The sequence below is a fragment of the Coffea eugenioides genome, chromosome 11, assembly GCF_003713205.1.
Source record: "Coffea eugenioides isolate CCC68of chromosome 11, Ceug_1.0, whole genome shotgun sequence".
In the NCBI taxonomy this organism is placed as follows: Eukaryota; Viridiplantae; Streptophyta; class Magnoliopsida; order Gentianales; family Rubiaceae; genus Coffea; species Coffea eugenioides.
The window spans coordinates 49,145,505-49,163,034 of NC_040045.1; the positions used below are offsets into that span (position 1 = coordinate 49,145,505).

Sequence of the window (17,530 nt, forward strand, 5' to 3'; positions counted from 1 at the left end):
GCATTTTAGCCTTTAATTGAGATAGATCCAGGGATGTAATCGAGTTGAATCGAGCTCAACTCAACTTGTAGGAGGGGTACTCAAGCTAGCTCTGTCTCGATTTCGAGTGAATAACATTATTGGAGTTTGACCTCGAGTTTGATGCAATGCTCATAGTACTCAAACTCAACTCGCATGGATTCGAGTCAAAGCGAGCTTTTTCGACCACGAGTTAGGATGATTTGGGGAATTCATTTTTTTTTTTTGACAATTTTTGAGCGAAAATTCAAAAAATTTCATACAACCTAAAATATTTTGTAAATTCAGCCACTCTTGTGGGGCACAAAGATAATTTCATAATAATAATATATCAAAAAATTAAATTTAAAAAACTCAATAAAAATCAACGAGTTTTCAAGTCTTGCTGCTACATATTCGAACTCGAGTCGAGTTTACAACCCTAGACAGACCTACATGATTCAGAACTCAAGCATCTCTGCTGCCGCAGCAAGGGGGCTCTTTTATGTTCCAAAAATCTGTCTTCATCTACTAACTAATGTTCATGTTTTAGCTGTGTTTGAATAGCTAATGTCTTACAAAAATTCTTCTTTGTTATGTCATAAATATGGGTAGTTTCGAATCCAAGATTTCTTACTTAGAATCTCTCCTATCATACCATCAAATCTAACCCTTCCGTATTACCACCAAATCCAACCCCACTTAGAACACGAATTCTAATTACATTTTTGTTTGTAATATGGTATATTCAACTTGTTTCTCACATTTTTGTTAATGGAGTCGATGATTATAATCAGTAACAAGGAAAGGTACGAGGGGACGTGCTGACGGCGAGGTGGGAAGAAACGAGCCTGGTGGACCACCTCAATCTTCTTGTACTAGAATAATTTAGGCTAATCGTGTGATAACCCACCAATCGTGTGGTAAAGACTTAATTTTCGCAGCCATCAATCCTCACTCAATTTTGTCTACCATCCAGCAATATAATTTTGTGTTCACAAATCGAATCACACTGGCCACTTGCGAGGAAAGGGCGGTCTGAATGGGCCCCCCCAAAAAGGCCCACAAAAAAGGGTTTGAAAGGAACACATAACAAACAAAATTTTGCCGGCCAAATGTTTCATAATTCATTCCCCTCTTTGGTTGGATTTTTTTCTAACAAAAATTAGGTGTCTGAATAAAATATTTAACATGGATTTTGGCAATTACACATGCTGCGTAGCATCCAATTCCAGACCACTCGTTTGCTTTGGAATAATACTTGCAAGGGCATAAATAACGTCATTAAAATAGTTATTGAAGTCATTCATGCAAAGATTAATATAAATAAATAAAAAAATCTGCCAATGACAAATAGTTAAAGATGTTTTCTATTGAATAATACACTATTCAATGAATCAAATTCGTCCAAAAATTCCAGGAAAATATTTTTGCTGTTATGGCAATCTTTGGGCCTGTAAGAGTTCACAAAGGTTTCGGTCAGAGGCCCAAAATTCCAGATGACACGCTTGCAAAAGATTGAATGAAAAGTTTTTTACCCAAGTCTGAAACGGTCACAATCGGCCCATGATAGATGGCTCAAAGTCATGTGACTGCCAACAGCCCAACAAGTGTTGATCGCGGGTATAATGTACGATGATGATTCACTTCATTTCACTCCGTACTAGAAAGCAGAGAGAGAGAGAGAGGAGAAAGAAGAAGAAGAAGGTGATCGATTCTTGTGGGAAGTTTAGTTGGTTCTTATTTTTACATGAAAACAACTTCGCGTTTAGTGCCTCCCCCGCTAATTTCTCAAAGGTGCATTTTTTCTCCAAAACCCCTATTTCAGTTTCCTTCTTTGTCCAATTATTTCTATTCTCTAACTTCTCCAGCTGCACGTCGAGTACTTTCTTTTTTAATCTATCTGAGTAGCAATTTACACCTCTTTTAAATTGCATATGAGATCTTCTACAGTGGGTATGTAAAATTTTTTGTTGATTATATACATGGGTTTCTCTCGGGGAAGAGTGTGATTGGGATTTGATGGTTTTGACCCATTAAAGTGATTTGGGCCTCTCTCTCTCTCTCTCTCTCTCTCTAACTTGGTTTTCTTTTTATTGAATGATTTCCTGCAACTGTACCAAAACTTCTGCAGATTCTCTAAGATGATAAAGTGAAATAGGAGATGACAAGCAATTTTGTTGGGAAATAAAAAGTTCCTCTGATGCACAGCAGCTGTTAAGGTGGGTCTTTAGTATAACCTTTAAATGGGTCTGCGTTGTCAGTTTAGAAATTCTCTGGGCTTAGGGGAGCAAATCCACTGAAAGAGAATGCTGGTAATACATCATTTGGCATCCATAATTGAATCCTGTTCATGTGGGTTTTTTCAATAGTATTGCTATTCTTATGCTAAATTAAAAGAACTATAGAGGTTGACATTGATTTTATAACATTGCTAGTTGATGTTATAATCTTTGGCTCTAATATTTTAAGTTCTGATATATTAAAGGTTTTGAAAAAGGAGAAATGATTTTGTGAAGTTCTTGAGTTGGAAAGTACTATGTTGTAGATTTCTTAGTTATGCCTAAGGAAACAGTTGTTGATTGATATATGCATCTATTTGCTTTTCAGCTATTGAATCTGGTTATTAGTAAAATGGATTCGGAGGTCCTCAACACTGCATCTGTTTCTGAAGAAGTTCATGCTGGTGAATTGGAGGTGGAATCAAATTATATAGATTCTCTTGAAGTTATGTCCTCCAGTGGAGACATTATGCGAGAACTGGAGAACGTTGGGGAACTTTTGACAAAGGTTGAGTTGGATTTAGCATGTTTCTCTGAGAAACTCCTAAATTTGGATATACTTGTAATGCACGTGGGAGCAAGGGAAAGTGATTTTGAAGCTTTTGTTTCGGAGAAGGAGAGCACAATTGGTGATTCTGCCAAGAAGGCCCTTGAATTTGATCTTTTATCTGGAATTTTGGAGTCAGAGGTGAAAGACCTAGATAATTTTATAGTAACTCTCCGAGTGGAAATTGATAATGCTCGCGAAATGACTATTTCATCAAAGCATTATGGGGAAGCTTTCGAGTACATGCAAGAAAAGTTAACGGACTGTGTAAAATCTTTTGACCAGTCATTGGAGCAGGTTTCAGAAATGAGGGTGCAATCCAACAACTTCCAAAGGACATTGTTAACTTGTTCTGAAGGTAAATATTTAATCTTTTCATATTTAAATTGTTTATTTACCACCCGGGAGGGGGGGGGGATGGTGGTTGGTTGGCACAGCAAGGTTGCACTTTTGTGCCTTGGGAGTGCAATTTCTTAGATACACAGTAAAGTCATCTCTGCTTTGGATGGTAATGGTGTGTACCAGTGCTGCCCAGGCTCTGTGGACAGGACCCTTATGCACTGTGTAGGGAAAAATATTGGTTGACATGCCATGCTGCTTAGGGGATCCAGAACGTTTTTAATACTTCAGTAATTAAGGGAATTCAAAGGAGGTTTGTTTCTTAGAATTGCGTCCCATAAATTGCATCGTCTGTGAATATGTGACGTAATATGGCATGTTCACTGTTCAGTGATGTCTTTAGCAAAATATGATTTCAGAGAGAGGGAAAGAGGAAGGAAATAAATAATTATGTGTAAGGGGCAAGCATCAGTTCTCGAAGAGAGTTGCCTGTTTTTGGCACGAGGGATTACAGGTCTGATGTACGTATAGAGTCCTCTTGCATTTAGTACAAGGTGACATCCTAGCTTAATCTCAAAGTAGCAGGAGGTTTGCTAATTAGTTTGTTTTCCACTGCAACAAGTCTCAATTTTCTTTGTTGGTCTTAGGTAGAGAATTATGGGAACTATCTGTCCATGTTTCTTTTGTACTTGTTTTAGTAATCCTGTATGGGTGAAGGTGAGATGTCTGTAGCACTATTTTACTTAGTTACTGCATGCATAAAGTAATTATAGATGAATTCCTCATTTACCACATTAGGCTAACTATCCTGTTCTGAGAACTAATTGTTCTAAAATAATAATCTTTCTTTTTGCACTAAAAGGTGACAAGGACATCGACTCTGTCGGAAATGGTTATTCTTCAGATTTGAACTCAAAGATAAAGATGCAGACTGCTGAACAGCAGAGGCATATCTTGAGAATGTTTGAAAAGTCTTTGGCAAGGGAACTGGATCTTGAGAAGAAGCTAACTGACTTGAGACAAAGTGAGGAAATTTTGAAACTTAAGCTGCAACAAGACATTTTTTATATGGAAGAAGAAAATGAGGTTGCTTGGGAAAAGTTGTTTGAGGCAGAAAATTCTGCTGAGGTCCTTTTGTGGACGTCAAAAGATTTCACGAGTCAACTCCAGATAGTAAAGTTTAATCTAAATGTTAGTGTCCAGAGAGAAGCAGGGTTGAGATCTCAGTGTCAGGAGTTAAGTAAACAGTTGACAATGAACAATGTTGCTCTACGGAAATCTGAGGGCATGAATGCAGAACTTGTGGCTAAGTTGACTTCAACTGAGAAACAAGTGAAGGAATCTGAATTGCAGCTCTTTAATTTGAAGGGTTCTGCAGAAAAACAAAGGGAATCACTCTCTAAAATTCATGAACTGGAAGAGCTTGTCTGTCATTTGAAAGAAAAGGTTTCCGAAGCAGAAAAAAGGGCTGATGGTGCAGAAGCTGAAAGCAAATTGCTAAGGCATACCAATATGGAACTTAAAAAAGATAGTAATAGTAGTACTTTGGAGACAGTAAATCTACTTGAAAGGCAATTGAGAGAGACTGATGTTCAGCTACAACATGCAGTTGCATCTGCTGAAGCAAGTCAGGAGAAGCAAAGCATGTTATATTCGACGATCAAGGATATGGAAGATTTGATAGAAGATCTCAAATCTAAAGTCTCAAAAGCTGAAAGTCGGACTGAGAGTGCTGAAGAAAAGTGTATAATATTGTCAGAAACCAACTCAGATCTAAATGACGAGATAAAGTTTCTAAGGAACAGAATGGAGTGCTTGGATGCATCACTACATCAAGCTGAGGAGACAAAGAGAGCAACTGCAAAGGATATTGGTATCCGTACTAAGTTGATAACAGATCTTATCATGAAGTTGGCTCTGGAAAGAGAACGGCTGCATAAGCAGGTTTTAATTTTTTTTATATACCTTCAAAAGTTCATTACTTTGAATTAATAGATAACTGACTGAACTTTAGGCTAAATAAGCTGAGGTCCTTTGGTAAAACGCCCATAATAAAGACGTTTACTGTCTGTTCTTAATTCAACATGCTTCCACTAGATGATCACCTCATGGCTATTGAGAACAAATTAAATCAGATGGTTCTATTTCTCAATCTTTCTGACTTTCTTTGCTTGTGTTCATTTTAATTTTCAGTTTTGCTAGTCTTGATCTTTAGTACTCTTTATAAGGCTAAATAAACTGAGATCCTTTGTACTGTGATTCCCTCGTATTCATTTAATTGTCAGTTCTGCTGGTCTTGATCTTTAGTAATCTTTTTAGAAGGGTCTGGTTTTAATATTGGTAATGCCTGGGTGAACAACTAAGCAAAATCACGTTTTTAGACCAGGAACTGTCTATTTGCTCAATGAAGATTTTATGTCAAGGAAATATTTGCAGAAAACTATAGTGTGATCTATAGTGCTTTGTCTGTTTTTTTGATATTTCAATTTGTTCATGACCTGCATGCAGATATCTTTGCTAACGAAGGAGAAAAAGTTTCTTTTAAAGCGTCTACAGCACATGAGCAAGGGTCATTCTATAAGTGCAAGGAAAGACATTGAAGATGGTAACAAAAGTTTTCCAGTTTCAAGGAATGACTTATCAAGTGGAACTTCTTTAAAGGAAACTAACAGTGACGCAACTGGACCCTCAAATACCAGTCATGAGGTTGGTTTTTTATTCTTTACACTGTACCTTGTTGCATTTGATGGGCGAAATTTGAAAGCGGAATGCACCTTAGTTTCTCATAGTCAGCTCAAGGAGAGGATTGTTATTTATGAGGATTTTGTACTGCCATAACTGTCTGAACAACTGCTGCAACGATTTTGTCTTTTGAACTTTGCTTTTTGTGCTTCATCAATCAATACTATCAAGAATATGGCTTATTGCTGACCTTTTAAGCGAGTCAAACAATTCTCTGCCCCTTGATTCTGATTTTTGGAGTTGTGTTGTTTTTTTGCTTCCTTAACCTGCTTCAGATGCTTTCTGATTTTCGGAATCTTTTTTTTTTTTTTTTTAAGTATTCGGGGTGTATAGTCTACTGGATACCTCTCAGCAATAGATGTTACATGAACTCTAGAAGTACTGCTTTATTTAAAAAAAAAAAAAAAACTCTGGAGGTATACTCTAATGCCTCTGCTTGCGTTTATTTTCAGCTTGACAATGCAAATAAAGACGAGCCCATGGGCACGGCTGGGGTCAGAGTAGCCAAAGAAACATCCGAGCTCGACTCTGTGAGGAATATAGATACAAGTCAACTTAAATCCAAGTATGTCCTGGTGGCAGTTTTTGTGTTGGTGATTGCAACTCTAATAGCTGCCCTTTTTCAGCATCACAGTGACTGTTTGTGAAGTCGGTAAACCGGACCTCATCCGATATCCTTGTGCCAGCCATACTGGGAAGAAATTTTGGCCGCATCATAGCTATCTTGCGCATTTTGCCTATTAGCTACGTAGAGGACGTTGTTTTCATGGTTAGGAGTGCTTAAATGATGTGGTGATGTTCCTTTTATGGTGTTTTGTTATCTTCCTCTTTTGCTCAGAAGTAACTTGAACTGTAGTATTATGCTCACCTACTAAGTAGCTTGAGCGAGGAAGAGAAAAAGCATGAACTACTTAGCCACGAGGTAGGAAGTTTTGTTGCCATCGCGTATATAAGTTTTAAGAAGCTGAGTCGGTCAAGCCATTTTTTATTAGCTCCTTTCTCATTTTTCATTTCCATTCAAACAAAACCTGTATGGAAGCTAGCACACCAGCGCAAATTCCTCCTGTTCTGCATTCGCTGCAACTTTCTATCGTGCATATATCAGTTTTTGTGGATGGGACACTAGCGCCCCTTCAATGAAGAGAGAACAATGGTCAGGCATGTACAGTCATTTGGATTTGAGAGGGATAGCAATCGAAAAGAGAGACGCTGGTAGAGAGGGGAGAACAATTTTGTGATAACAGCGGTTGATGATACAATTCAAAGCATGATTTTGGACGTCTTTACTCAGTTGTCACCAGGCTTTCACCCTTTTTTAGAGGCTGGAGAATGTACTTGCATGACAACATGCCACGTAGTCATCCTCCATTCCATCACCGTCAGAAACATAACCAGCCCACTTCATTTCGTCTATTAGAACCGTCAAGCTGTTATATATCTCTGCACATCTTGGATGGGCTTTGTCTCCAACAAGAAACATATGTACCTCGGACTTGACCTCTATCCAGCTGCAACCTGGCTCTTTTTTGAAGTGACCGTGCCTCATCACTTTCCTTAGCCTGGAAACCTCTTCCCACATTCCAGCATCAGCATAGATATTTGATAAGAGAACACAGGTGCTGGAATCTTGAGGATCCAATTGCAGAAGAGAAGCTGCTGCTTTCTCTGCCACCTCTACATTCCCTTTCATCTTGCATATGCTGAGAAGTGTCCTCCAAATTACATCATCAGCCTCGAAAGGCATTTCTTGAATAAGCTTCAGGGCTTCAGCGACTCGGTTTGACCTGCCTAGTATATCCACCATACAAGAATAATGATCCAACTGCGGATCTAACCCATAATCAACCTGCATGGACTTGAAGTAATGCAACCCTTCCTCAACAAGACCTATATGTGCACAAGCTCGGAGAACTGCCACAAAGGTCGCATGATTAGGTTTTACATCCTTGAGTTGCATTTTTTTAAAGATCTCCAAAGCCTCTTCTCCAAGACCATGCTGAGCATAGCCACAAACGATGGCGTTCCATGTCACAAAATCACAGTTTGTTGCTTTTTCAAATACCAACCTGCAATCCTGCAAGTTCCCACACTTGGAGTACATGTCGACTAGAGTGCTAGTTATGAACACATCTGTCTGCAACTCTTGCTTGATTATCTGAGCATGGATTTGCTTTCCAAGCTCAACAGTTGCCAGATTAGCACAAGCGTCAAGAACAGTTGCATAGGTGAAATTATCAGGTTTAGCTCCCATTTCTAACATCACAGAAAAGAACTTCTGAGCTTCCTCACTTTGTTCATGTGATGAGAAACCAGAAATGATTGCATTCCATGAAACAATTGTTTGTTCATCCATTGTGCCATGAAGCTTCTCAGCTTCTCCTACCTTTCCACACTTACAATACATATCCACAAGAGCACTTCCAATAAATGATTCAAGCCCCATCCCAGATTTAATGATCAAGCTGTGAATCTCCATCCCGTGATTAAGAGCTTGCTGACCTGCACATGCTTTTAGTACACTACCAAAAGTAAATTCATCAGGTTCCATGCCATGCTTAAGCATTGAAACAAATAGCAGTACGGTTTCCTCTTCATTCCTATTCTGCTCGTAAGCTGCAATGACTGCATTCCAAGAGACAGCATCCCTTACTTCCATTTCATCAAATGTGCAACGAGCTTCAACCAATGCTCCACATTTTCCATACATGTCAAGTATGGCATTTGCCACACAAACATCAGACGAGAAAGGACTCTTGGTAGCTAATGCATGTACTTGAGTTCCCTCTTTTAATCCTTTGATCACTGCACAAGCACTAAATGGACCAGATAAGCTTATTTCATTGAAACCAAGGTTGGACTTTAATAAAAGCTTAAGAACGTTTAGAGCTTCATATCCACAATCACCTCGAGCATAGCCAACAATAATAGCATTATGAGATTGCATACTGCGGTTGGGCAACAAGTCAAATATCTGCTTAGCATAATACAAATTACCACACTTTGCATACATATCCAAAGTGGCAGTTCCAACTATGACATCGTATCCAAAATTATTCTTGATTGCATGACCATGCAATTGAGATCCCAATTGCACCTCAGATAGTGCAGCACATGACCGGAAAACACTAGCATAAGTCGATTGACTCACCCCAACTCCCTCTCTTTGCATCCGCCTGAACAATTTTAATCCACCAACAAGCTCATCATTTTGAACGCAGCCCGCAATTGCAGCGCTCCATGAAACCCAATTCTTATTTGGAAGTTCTCCAAAAAACTGAAAGCACTCATCTAATGTTTTACATTTCCCATACATATCTACAAGTGCACTACCGGTTACCACATCATGGTCAAACCCCACCTTAACTACAACGCTGTGTACCTGAATTCCCAACTCATAATCCTCCAAACCGGAACAAGCCTTTAGAACCACAGCAAAAGTGGTTCCATCAGAAGCCACGCTCTCCCTTTGCATCCCGACAAAAATTTCGGCTGCTTTTCTGTAATCCCCATTTTGCAGGTAACCTGAAATCAAAGTGTTCCACGAAATAACATCCCTCTCAGGCATCAAACCAAAAAATGATTGAGCCATTGCAATATCGGTTGAACAATAAGCAAAAATCATTGTATTCCACGAAACCGTGTCTCTTTGAGACATATTATCAAACACTTTATTAGCATAGTCTAAGTAGGAGCATCTTACATACATTTGAATCAAACAATTCGAGACAAAAATTGAGGGTTTGAACCCAGTAGTTAACATTCTGGCGTGGGATTGCATTCCCGGGTCTAAAGCTCTCTCTTTTGAGCATTCTTGAAAAATATGCGAAAAGGTTTTCCAGTAGTTTGCGGGCGCTACAGCTGAAACTGTAGAGATAGGTAAGGTATATAAGGCCAGATAACTGCTGAATGAAGGCTTTGTCGGGACAAGAAATCGTCGGGTTCGGCATATTAGAGAAGCCATCAACTGTTGGATTCATGATGCATGCTTGGCGGGACGCCGGGACCTCAAACCGCTTGTCGGTTAATTTCAATAGCCTTTTTGGGTTTATTTCAAAATGCACCCTTAAACTATTGCTGGCTTGTGACTTGCACCCAAAACTTTATCTGTGAAATTTTGACATAATACTCAATTATCATATTTGTTTTGGTGGGTTGAGCATTAGTGAAAGGACTTCAACAACCCTGCAAAATGTATGTTCGCTAATTTAACCTTTTACTACCGCAACCACCGCAACTTTTGCTAACACTGCCACCATAACCACAAAAGCAATTTTAAAAGCTTGTAGGTTGGATTTCATTTTTCGTTCTTCTCCTCAAGTTAAGTATTCCTATCAACAACCACTGATCATAGTTAACCTTCACTTAACTCAAAGCAAATTAATTAATTAAAAAAACCAAAGCAAATTAATTAAACTAAAAGACCCAAATCAACCCCATTAAGATAAACTCATCATAATTGAAACCAAAACTAAAATACAAGCACAACTACTGTCACAGTTCATATGGTGTGCACAAATCAAGATGGTAAACTAGTACTGTTTTTTAGATTGGTGTAGAAAGAAAAAGTGATTGGGGGGTTGAAAAGAAGTATGGTTGATTATTGGATTTAGCGAGAATGAGAAAGAGAAGAGTTTTGGGGCTTGCTTGAGAATTTAAAAATCAATAGGTAAGGGAGATTGAAAAAGCCATGATTGATTTGTGGGTTAATTAAGAAAGGAGACACAGAAGAGTTTTGGGGGTTTGCTTGAAAACAAAAAAATTAGCTAAAAGGATGGAATTAAAGGAAACTATGTTGACGAAGGGGAGGAAGGAATCGGTTGGATGATATAAGAAAGAGCTAAGTGAAAGACTTGGTATTCGAAATCTCTCACTTACACTTAAAAAAAAAAACTAAGTTGTTGAGAGAAAAAAAATTAGAGAGTGAAGTGAGATTTATAGGGGGTAAAGAATGTGAAACGATAAGAAAATTACTTTAGGAATTTTGATTACTCATATTGGGACAAAATTGTCATCAGAACTTTTCTTAACTAACGTCTACTAGATTGACGTAAAGTGCTAAAAATTTATAGATAAATATATCACCATTCATAGTTCAAGGTGTAAATTACAATCCAAAGGTACTGGAGGATACATTTTACAATTAATCCTTTCTTATTGGCTTTCTTTTTTTTTTCAATACTCCTACTACATGTACATTTACTTTGCATTTGTTTGTGGTTTTGTCGAAACTTGAAAGGATTCTCACATTCTCTCTCTCTTCCTTTTTCTTTTTTCTTTCTTTTTTAAAAAAAAAATTTTTTTGTTTATGGGTCTCTAAATCTCAGGCATTATCCCATGTAAGAGAAGGACAGGAATGGTTGCAGGAATCAATCGTTCCTTAAGGTTTATAGTCAAAATTTAGTAAAAAAACAAAGAAGTAAAAGTCATATTATATTTTTTATATTATGTTCGAGACTCATAAAATTTTATTATATAATTACACGTTGTTAAAAGTGAATTATAAGACACCCCTATTGGGAGATTCACCCACCATAGCCAGGTGCGCGACGCGACGCGGGTCGGGTCCGGATCAGTCGGGGCAAAGCTTCGGATACCGGACGAACAACAAAAAAAAAAAAGCGAATTACATACGCGCATACACGCGTACATCTTTTACGTTTTATAAAAGTGAATTACACGCATACATCTTTTACATTTTATATAAAATCAATCGTTCGTTCGTTCCGCGTCCTTCCCGGTAATGTCCACGCAACATCACAGTGTATACACAAAAGTAACAAGTATCGTAGGAAACAAAATGCTAGGCCCCCCACAAATTAAAAAAAAAAAAAAGGAAGTTTTTCCTAGCTAATCTCAGCCGTTTGGACAGGAATTTCCTATCGGGCAAACTTTTCACGCTAGCTTTTTGACAAATGCTAAAGAACCGAAAGAAGGGTCATCGCGTCGGTTTCTAGGAAACTTCGAGGAACGGGCGAAGAACAACAAACGGAAAAGAAGTCAAGGCCTGAAGGGTCATCTGCATCTTCTTTGCTAGGAAACTTGGAAGAAATTGCCAATCTATCTTTGTAGGGAGTATAAAATTTCGCACTGGCCTAGCCCAGAAAAACAATTGACACACACAAAAAACACAAACACAAACTAGGGAGAGAGATTTGGAAGTCGATAGCATTTCCAAGATGGTGGAGATGGAAGAAGTAAAATCACCAAAATCATCAACCACAGACCAATTACCATTCAGCAGCCCCACCAGGTGGGGATGCGAGGAATATATTCTGTTCATTTCTTACGTCATAGGCATGTCGGTAAGGTATCTGCCGGCGGAGGACATCGACGGTTACCCCATTCCGACCATCATCTTCAAAGGTCAACCGAAGACTTACCAGACTTTTTTGTTGGGAATCGTGGGAGCCTTCAGTTTCTCAATTGCTACCATCTACATACGCCAGCCCACTCCAAAGCTAGCTGCCTATGTCAGACGATTTGCTATTTTCTCCATGGCCTCTTCGCTATCGCTTGCATTGTGGGCTGCCGGTCCGGCCCATTGGATACTACCCCTTTATAATTGACAACTTCCTCCGTACCATCATCAGCACCACTTTTTTTTTTTCCCTTTTTCTGGTCTTTCTTTTGTTGCTTTGAAGTCTGCGGAGATAACGAAAATATGTGTTTGGATGGGAGTTTATTTGAAATAATTATTATAGTATATTTTATTATATGATATATGTGAGATAAAAAATAATTAAAAAAATAAAGAGATGTATTGAAATTTGTATTGCAAATTATTTTTTCTCAAAATCATCTCAATCCAAACACTTATAACTAGCCAAACACACACCTTGTATTTAGAGAAATCGTGCAATCGGCTTTCAAATTATTACTTTTGTATGTTTTCCACCCTTCATTTATTTTATATAATAATTAAGCCTCTAAGTAAGAATTTGGCCCTTCTTGTACCCAAAAAAAAAAAGAAAACCGTTTGACCTCACTACACCGCAGGCCTTACACTAGCTTTACTATTCCTAGAATTGAAAAAAAAAAATATATATATATATATATATATATATATATATATATATATAAAAGGACAAGAAATCCAGTCAAAGAGCTTCCTGCGGCTACCGATGCCTAATGAACTGAGAAACCATAATTTGTTCTGTATGGATACAAATGAGCTATATATATATATATATATATATATATATATATATGGTCGTTTATTTAGTAGCATTTTAGTTATTTGTTGATAGACATGACTATATGAGAAACTTGAATGAAGTACATGAACAAGTACTGCCAATTAGGGGTGGCAATCGGGTCTAAATTGGATTGGCGGGTTGGGTTGAGACTCGGATATAACAGAAAACTCGCCGACCTGAACCAAACCCGTCAACCCGAAACAGGTCAGGATACCAGACTTGAATCCGAAATTTCGGGTTGGCAGGTCGATCCGAAATAACCCGAAACTGAATTTTAATTTATTAATTTACTACTGTAATTTCTAATAAAACCAATTTCGAACAAGACTAATTACATAATCAAGTAATAAAATTTTAAATAAATAATCTCAAACCAAATCTAAAATAAATTAAAACACCGTAAAAGTGTTTTATCCCAAACCAAATATAAAATAAATTAAAACAATATAAAAGTAAAAAATAATATAATACATTATTTATTCAAATATAATAATTTCAACTTCACACAAGTTAAATAAATTCATTTAGGATTAAGTGATTAATGCCTTTGGAAAAAAAGAATAAATTAGTTTAGTTAGATAAAATAATTTTTATATTTATTAAATTATTTTTAATTCTTAAACGGGTTATCGGGTCATATTGGGTCATCCCATGGATTGACCCGAATCCGACCCGTTTTCTTTTTCGGGTTCAACCTGAACCCACGAAACCTCAACCCAAATCCATTAATTTCGTGTTAGATTCGTGTCGTATTTTCAGGTCATGTCAGAAATTGCCATCCCTACTGCCAATGGACTAAAAAAAAGGTTACCAGTACTATATTTAGGCTTCGTTTGACAAATGAGTTTTGTGAGTGTTTATTTAAAATTTTATTGTATCTTACTATAGAAACTAGTGTGAATACCCGTACTACGCACGGTGCTAGCATTATTGAAAAAATGAAAATAAAAGGGTGAATTAAAAAAGGTTAAAAAATTATACCAACACAATTAAAATGTAATATCTGTCAAACAATAGTTTAAAATATGATAGAATGTGTATATCATTCAAAAACTGCATTTTTTCGGAAGATAGATCCTAAAAAAATAATAAAAAATTTTTGTTCTAAAAATTGTAGAAAATTTTTTTGAAGTGTATAAATTTTTGAATATTTTAAAATATATAGTTTAAAAATTTTAAATTTTTTTTTAAAATTATTGTAATTAAAATTATTAAAAAATTTGCAACAGTCAAACTTGCTTGGCAAACCGGCCCTAGTCATCTATCTTCTTGTTGTTTGTTTCAAATCCCATCGGGCCCAAGCTACACTACGCTTTCTCAACGCCAATAAAATAAAATAAAATGCTAGTAGCAAAAATACTTGGATAGGTTTCCTTGGTTACTGTACAACAACCAGACAAACGAACGTGTCACAGGAGAGAAAAATCGTACGGAAATATCCCATTCCTAAATCCATCCCCAGGAGATAACTCACTCCCTTCAATCTTTGCATATTACTCAGGGGAGTAGATTCGTTTTTCTTTTATTTTTTTTTCCTATTTTGGGCTCTTTTGGGTTCACCAAGAACAGCTGCCCGTATCGTTCTTAGCCGATGGCGGAAGTCACCGACCTACGCCTCTCCGACCAACAAAATCTATCCGCCCCTGCCACCATTATCGGCGACAGCGCCGTCGCCTTTGCGGAGGACGAGGATGAGGAGCCACAACCCGATGTTTACGCCTTAAATTTCCATTCCCTCTCTCCTCCTAATCCTTCCTTCTTGATTGATGACAACCTCAATTTCACCGCCATTTCAGAATCCGAATCCGGCTCTCAGCATTCTGAATCTGTTCACTCCGACCAGAATTTCCTCTACTACAGCCCAGAAGACGACGACGACGACGATCAAATGAATTTCGTTACGGATTTATTCGCGACCCGCCATGGTATCCCCGACCATGGACTGTGTAATTTTGAATCCGGGTGTACTTGTCTGGACGAAGAACCCGAATTAGTTTTAGGTGCACAGGCCGAATGCAATGGGGTTGCTGCTCTTCCGTCAATGGTCGGCGGTCTTCGAATTGTGAACATGGAATCGGAGTCCGACTCGGAAGCTGCGGAGATCCATTCTAGGGTTGATAGAGCAAATGATCATGATGGGTTGAATCCAAATTATGATGACTTGGACGAGTTTTGGGATTGCCCGCAATTTGATAGTCAACGGGCGAGGACTTTTTTTAACGAAGAATTCGAATGGGAGGAAGTGAATGTTAGGGAAAATCTGAGTTCTTTGATTGATCGAATAGAGGAAATTTCAGTTTCCTCTGACACTGAAAATTCGACTTTTGATACTGGTGGTGGAGAACATGACGAAGAAAATGCAAGAAACGTGGAATGGCAGGTCCTATTAGCAGTTAATAATCTGGAAATAGCAGTTGGTTTTGATGAATATATCGTCCTGTTTGGGGAACATGTTGATGCAGAGAGTACTGTTAAGGGTGGTCCGCCAGCTGCCAAATCCGTGGTTGAAAATTTGCCTTCAGTAGTTTTGACGACGGAGGATTTAATGGCAAATGATGTGGTTTGTGCAGTTTGCAAAGATGAGATTTCTCTGGGGGTGGAGGTGACTAGGCTACCCTGTAGTCACCATTATCATCAGGACTGCATTATGCCCTGGCTAAGCATTCGTAATACATGTCCTCTTTGTCGCTTTGAGTTACCTACAGATGATGTGGATTATGAGAGAAGAAAGAATAGAAATGGCGCTGGCACTAGCCTGATTGGTGATTTGCAATTTAGTAATTATCAACTTTTACCCTGAGAGTGTCCGTAGATTGTCAATTGTGGAGGATATCTTTAGGCAGATGATATTTTAGGTCTTGGTGAAGATACCGAAGTTTTCTTCTTGTGCATTTTCGAATGTTGTAATGGTAAAGTCACAAGCTTTACAGTTAGTGGAGTGTTACATTGGGAAATTTTGTGCTTTTTGCCATTGAATAAATCATGTCTTGTTGCGATGTAAGTATGATAGAGAGTTACATGTAGTGTAAAACCACTGTTAATATGAGTGAACCGTTTTAACTTTATGGACCATGGTTACGTTCTTTCTTCTTGCTTTGGCATTTGATTTCTCCGCTAGTGAACCTGCATGAGCTTCTGCACTTGGTGTTTTGCTAGTCCGGATATGGATTGTGTTTTTAACGAATTGGATTTATTTTCGACGTGTTTGTTGCCTCTTTGTTCTTATAATGATTGCTAGGCTGTAAAAGTAGAGTTTTGGGGTTATCATCAGTTCCTTTCTCCTCCCAGGCTCAATTTGAGAGGTAAAGTTTGTTGGCAGCTAGATCTTTTGCATGAGCGGTCAAGCTTTTAGCCTTTTGCACGAATTGATCGGGAGTTCTGTAATCTACTCAGATACATTTTTTTTGTTAATTTGAACTGAAGATTATGAAGGTAAAGTAGTGCTGGTGCTTAAGTTCCTTTAAGTAATAGTTCAATACAGTTTAAATACATGATTTGCTATAACTGCATGTGGCGCTGGCTCTTAAGCATTTCAACATACTTGAAGAACTGAGGGTCAACATATGGCCACCCATTACAGGTGGGAAATTTGATCTATCTTTTGGTACTTGATGAATTGACCAAGGTTATGGACATTATGTGTAATCTTAAGCTGAAGCTCTTTATCCCACCAACTGCATTCGAGTCTTTTTGACATTTTATTCAGTTCTCATGCTGTTTAGCCAGCAGGATACTTTGAAATCTGCTAAGCTAGTTACTGAAAGTTGGCCATCTACCGCAGCCCTTTGCATGCAGATGGATGAACCACCTTTTAGTAGCCTATTCATTTGCATCTTTGTTGACAAGCTCTGATCTGAATCCTTATAACATTAATGTCTTCGTGTCTCTATTTGGCATCTGAAATGTACCAATAACTCTTACGCTGTTTACAATCTCTTGTGGTTTGTGGTAAATGGCTGCTTTGTGGATGCTTCTGATTCTAGTTGTATATTTAATTTAAATCTGCTCCAAGGCTTGGGACAATTTTTATGATAAAAATGAAGATACAGATTTCTTCCCACACACTTTAGAATGAATGTGGAATTAAACGATGGTGCAAGGAAAATATTGTTGTGGCCATCCTGGAACTTTTTAACTGTCTTTTTTTGTTTTTGTTGGCTCCGTTTTACAAAATCAAGCTAGCTTTATCCTGGTTATAAAAGATTCTTTGGGAGTTGGACGACAGATACCAGGCATTGTAGCCAAAACGGGGGGAAGGAAAAAGACACAGGTTGCCTGAGAAAAATGGAATCCCATGCAAATGAAAACGATGGGATGGCTCCGGATCCTCTGTCTACTTTGTCCGTCTAAATCAGTACGACGTAGTATTTGTCAAAAAATATCTCGTGCAGCTCCTTGAAGACAAAACTTTATCACCCTCATCATTC

The 17,530-nt window shown here is 37.9% G+C and overlaps 3 protein-coding genes across 7 annotated transcripts; 2 read left to right on the forward strand and 1 right to left on the reverse strand.

Moving 5' to 3' along the window:
* The first annotated feature begins 1,671 nt into the window (after nucleotides 1-1,671).
* On the forward strand, nucleotides 1,672-6,898 carry LOC113753178 (WPP domain-interacting tail-anchored protein 1). 4 transcript variants are annotated; one of them, XM_027297277.1, is made up of 6 exons: nucleotides 1,672-1,794; nucleotides 2,132-2,219; nucleotides 2,608-3,184; nucleotides 4,028-5,109; nucleotides 5,674-5,871; nucleotides 6,360-6,898. In XM_027297277.1, the coding sequence occupies exons 3-6, from the start codon at nucleotides 2,632-2,634 to the stop codon at nucleotides 6,552-6,554; spliced, it is 2,028 nt and encodes a 675-aa protein (XP_027153078.1). In that variant the 5' UTR covers nucleotides 1,672-1,794; nucleotides 2,132-2,219; nucleotides 2,608-2,631; the 3' UTR covers nucleotides 6,555-6,898. The 4 variants fall into 4 exon arrangements, with proteins under 4 accessions (XP_027153078.1, XP_027153080.1, XP_027153079.1 ...); XM_027297278.1 differs by lacking the exon at nucleotides 1,672-1,794 and adding an exon at nucleotides 1,817-1,953; XM_027297279.1 differs by lacking the exon at nucleotides 2,132-2,219.
* Nucleotides 6,728-9,897, reverse strand: LOC113753177 (pentatricopeptide repeat-containing protein At3g02330, mitochondrial). Of its 2 annotated transcripts, XM_027297275.1 has the most exons (2): nucleotides 9,612-9,699; nucleotides 6,728-9,429 (listed from the first exon to the last, which is right to left on the reverse strand). In XM_027297275.1, the coding sequence occupies exon 2, from the start codon at nucleotides 9,377-9,379 to the stop codon at nucleotides 7,223-7,225; it is 2,157 nt and encodes a 718-aa protein (XP_027153076.1). In that variant the 5' UTR covers nucleotides 9,380-9,429; nucleotides 9,612-9,699; the 3' UTR covers nucleotides 6,728-7,222. The 2 variants fall into 2 exon arrangements, with proteins under 2 accessions (XP_027153076.1, XP_027153075.1); XM_027297274.1 differs by having other exon boundaries at nucleotides 6,728-9,897.
* Nucleotides 9,898-14,469: 4,572 nt separating this feature from the next.
* On the forward strand, nucleotides 14,470-16,172 carry LOC113753152. Its single transcript, XM_027297252.1, has one exon. It carries the CDS (start codon nucleotides 14,695-14,697, stop codon nucleotides 15,901-15,903), a length of 1,209 nt encoding a protein of 402 aa, XP_027153053.1. The 5' UTR covers nucleotides 14,470-14,694; the 3' UTR covers nucleotides 15,904-16,172.
* The last annotated feature ends 1,358 nt before the right edge of the window (nucleotides 16,173-17,530 follow it).

Coding starts and splice junctions, on each gene's coding strand:
- LOC113753177 (XM_027297274.1), bottom strand. CDS start 9,868: ATGGCTTCTCTAATATGCCGAACCCGACGATTTCTTGTCCCGACAAAG.
- LOC113753178 (XM_027297276.1), top strand. Junction 3,185..4,027: donor ATTGTTAACTTGTTCTGAAG/GTAAATATTTAA, acceptor TTGCACTAAAAG/GTGACAAGGACATCGACTCT. Junction 5,110..5,673: donor GAGAACGGCTGCATAAGCAG/GTTTTAATTTTT, acceptor ACCTGCATGCAG/ATATCTTTGCTAACGAAGGA.
- LOC113753152 (XM_027297252.1), top strand. CDS start 14,695: ATGGCGGAAGTCACCGACCTACGCCTCTCCGACCAACAAAATCTATCC.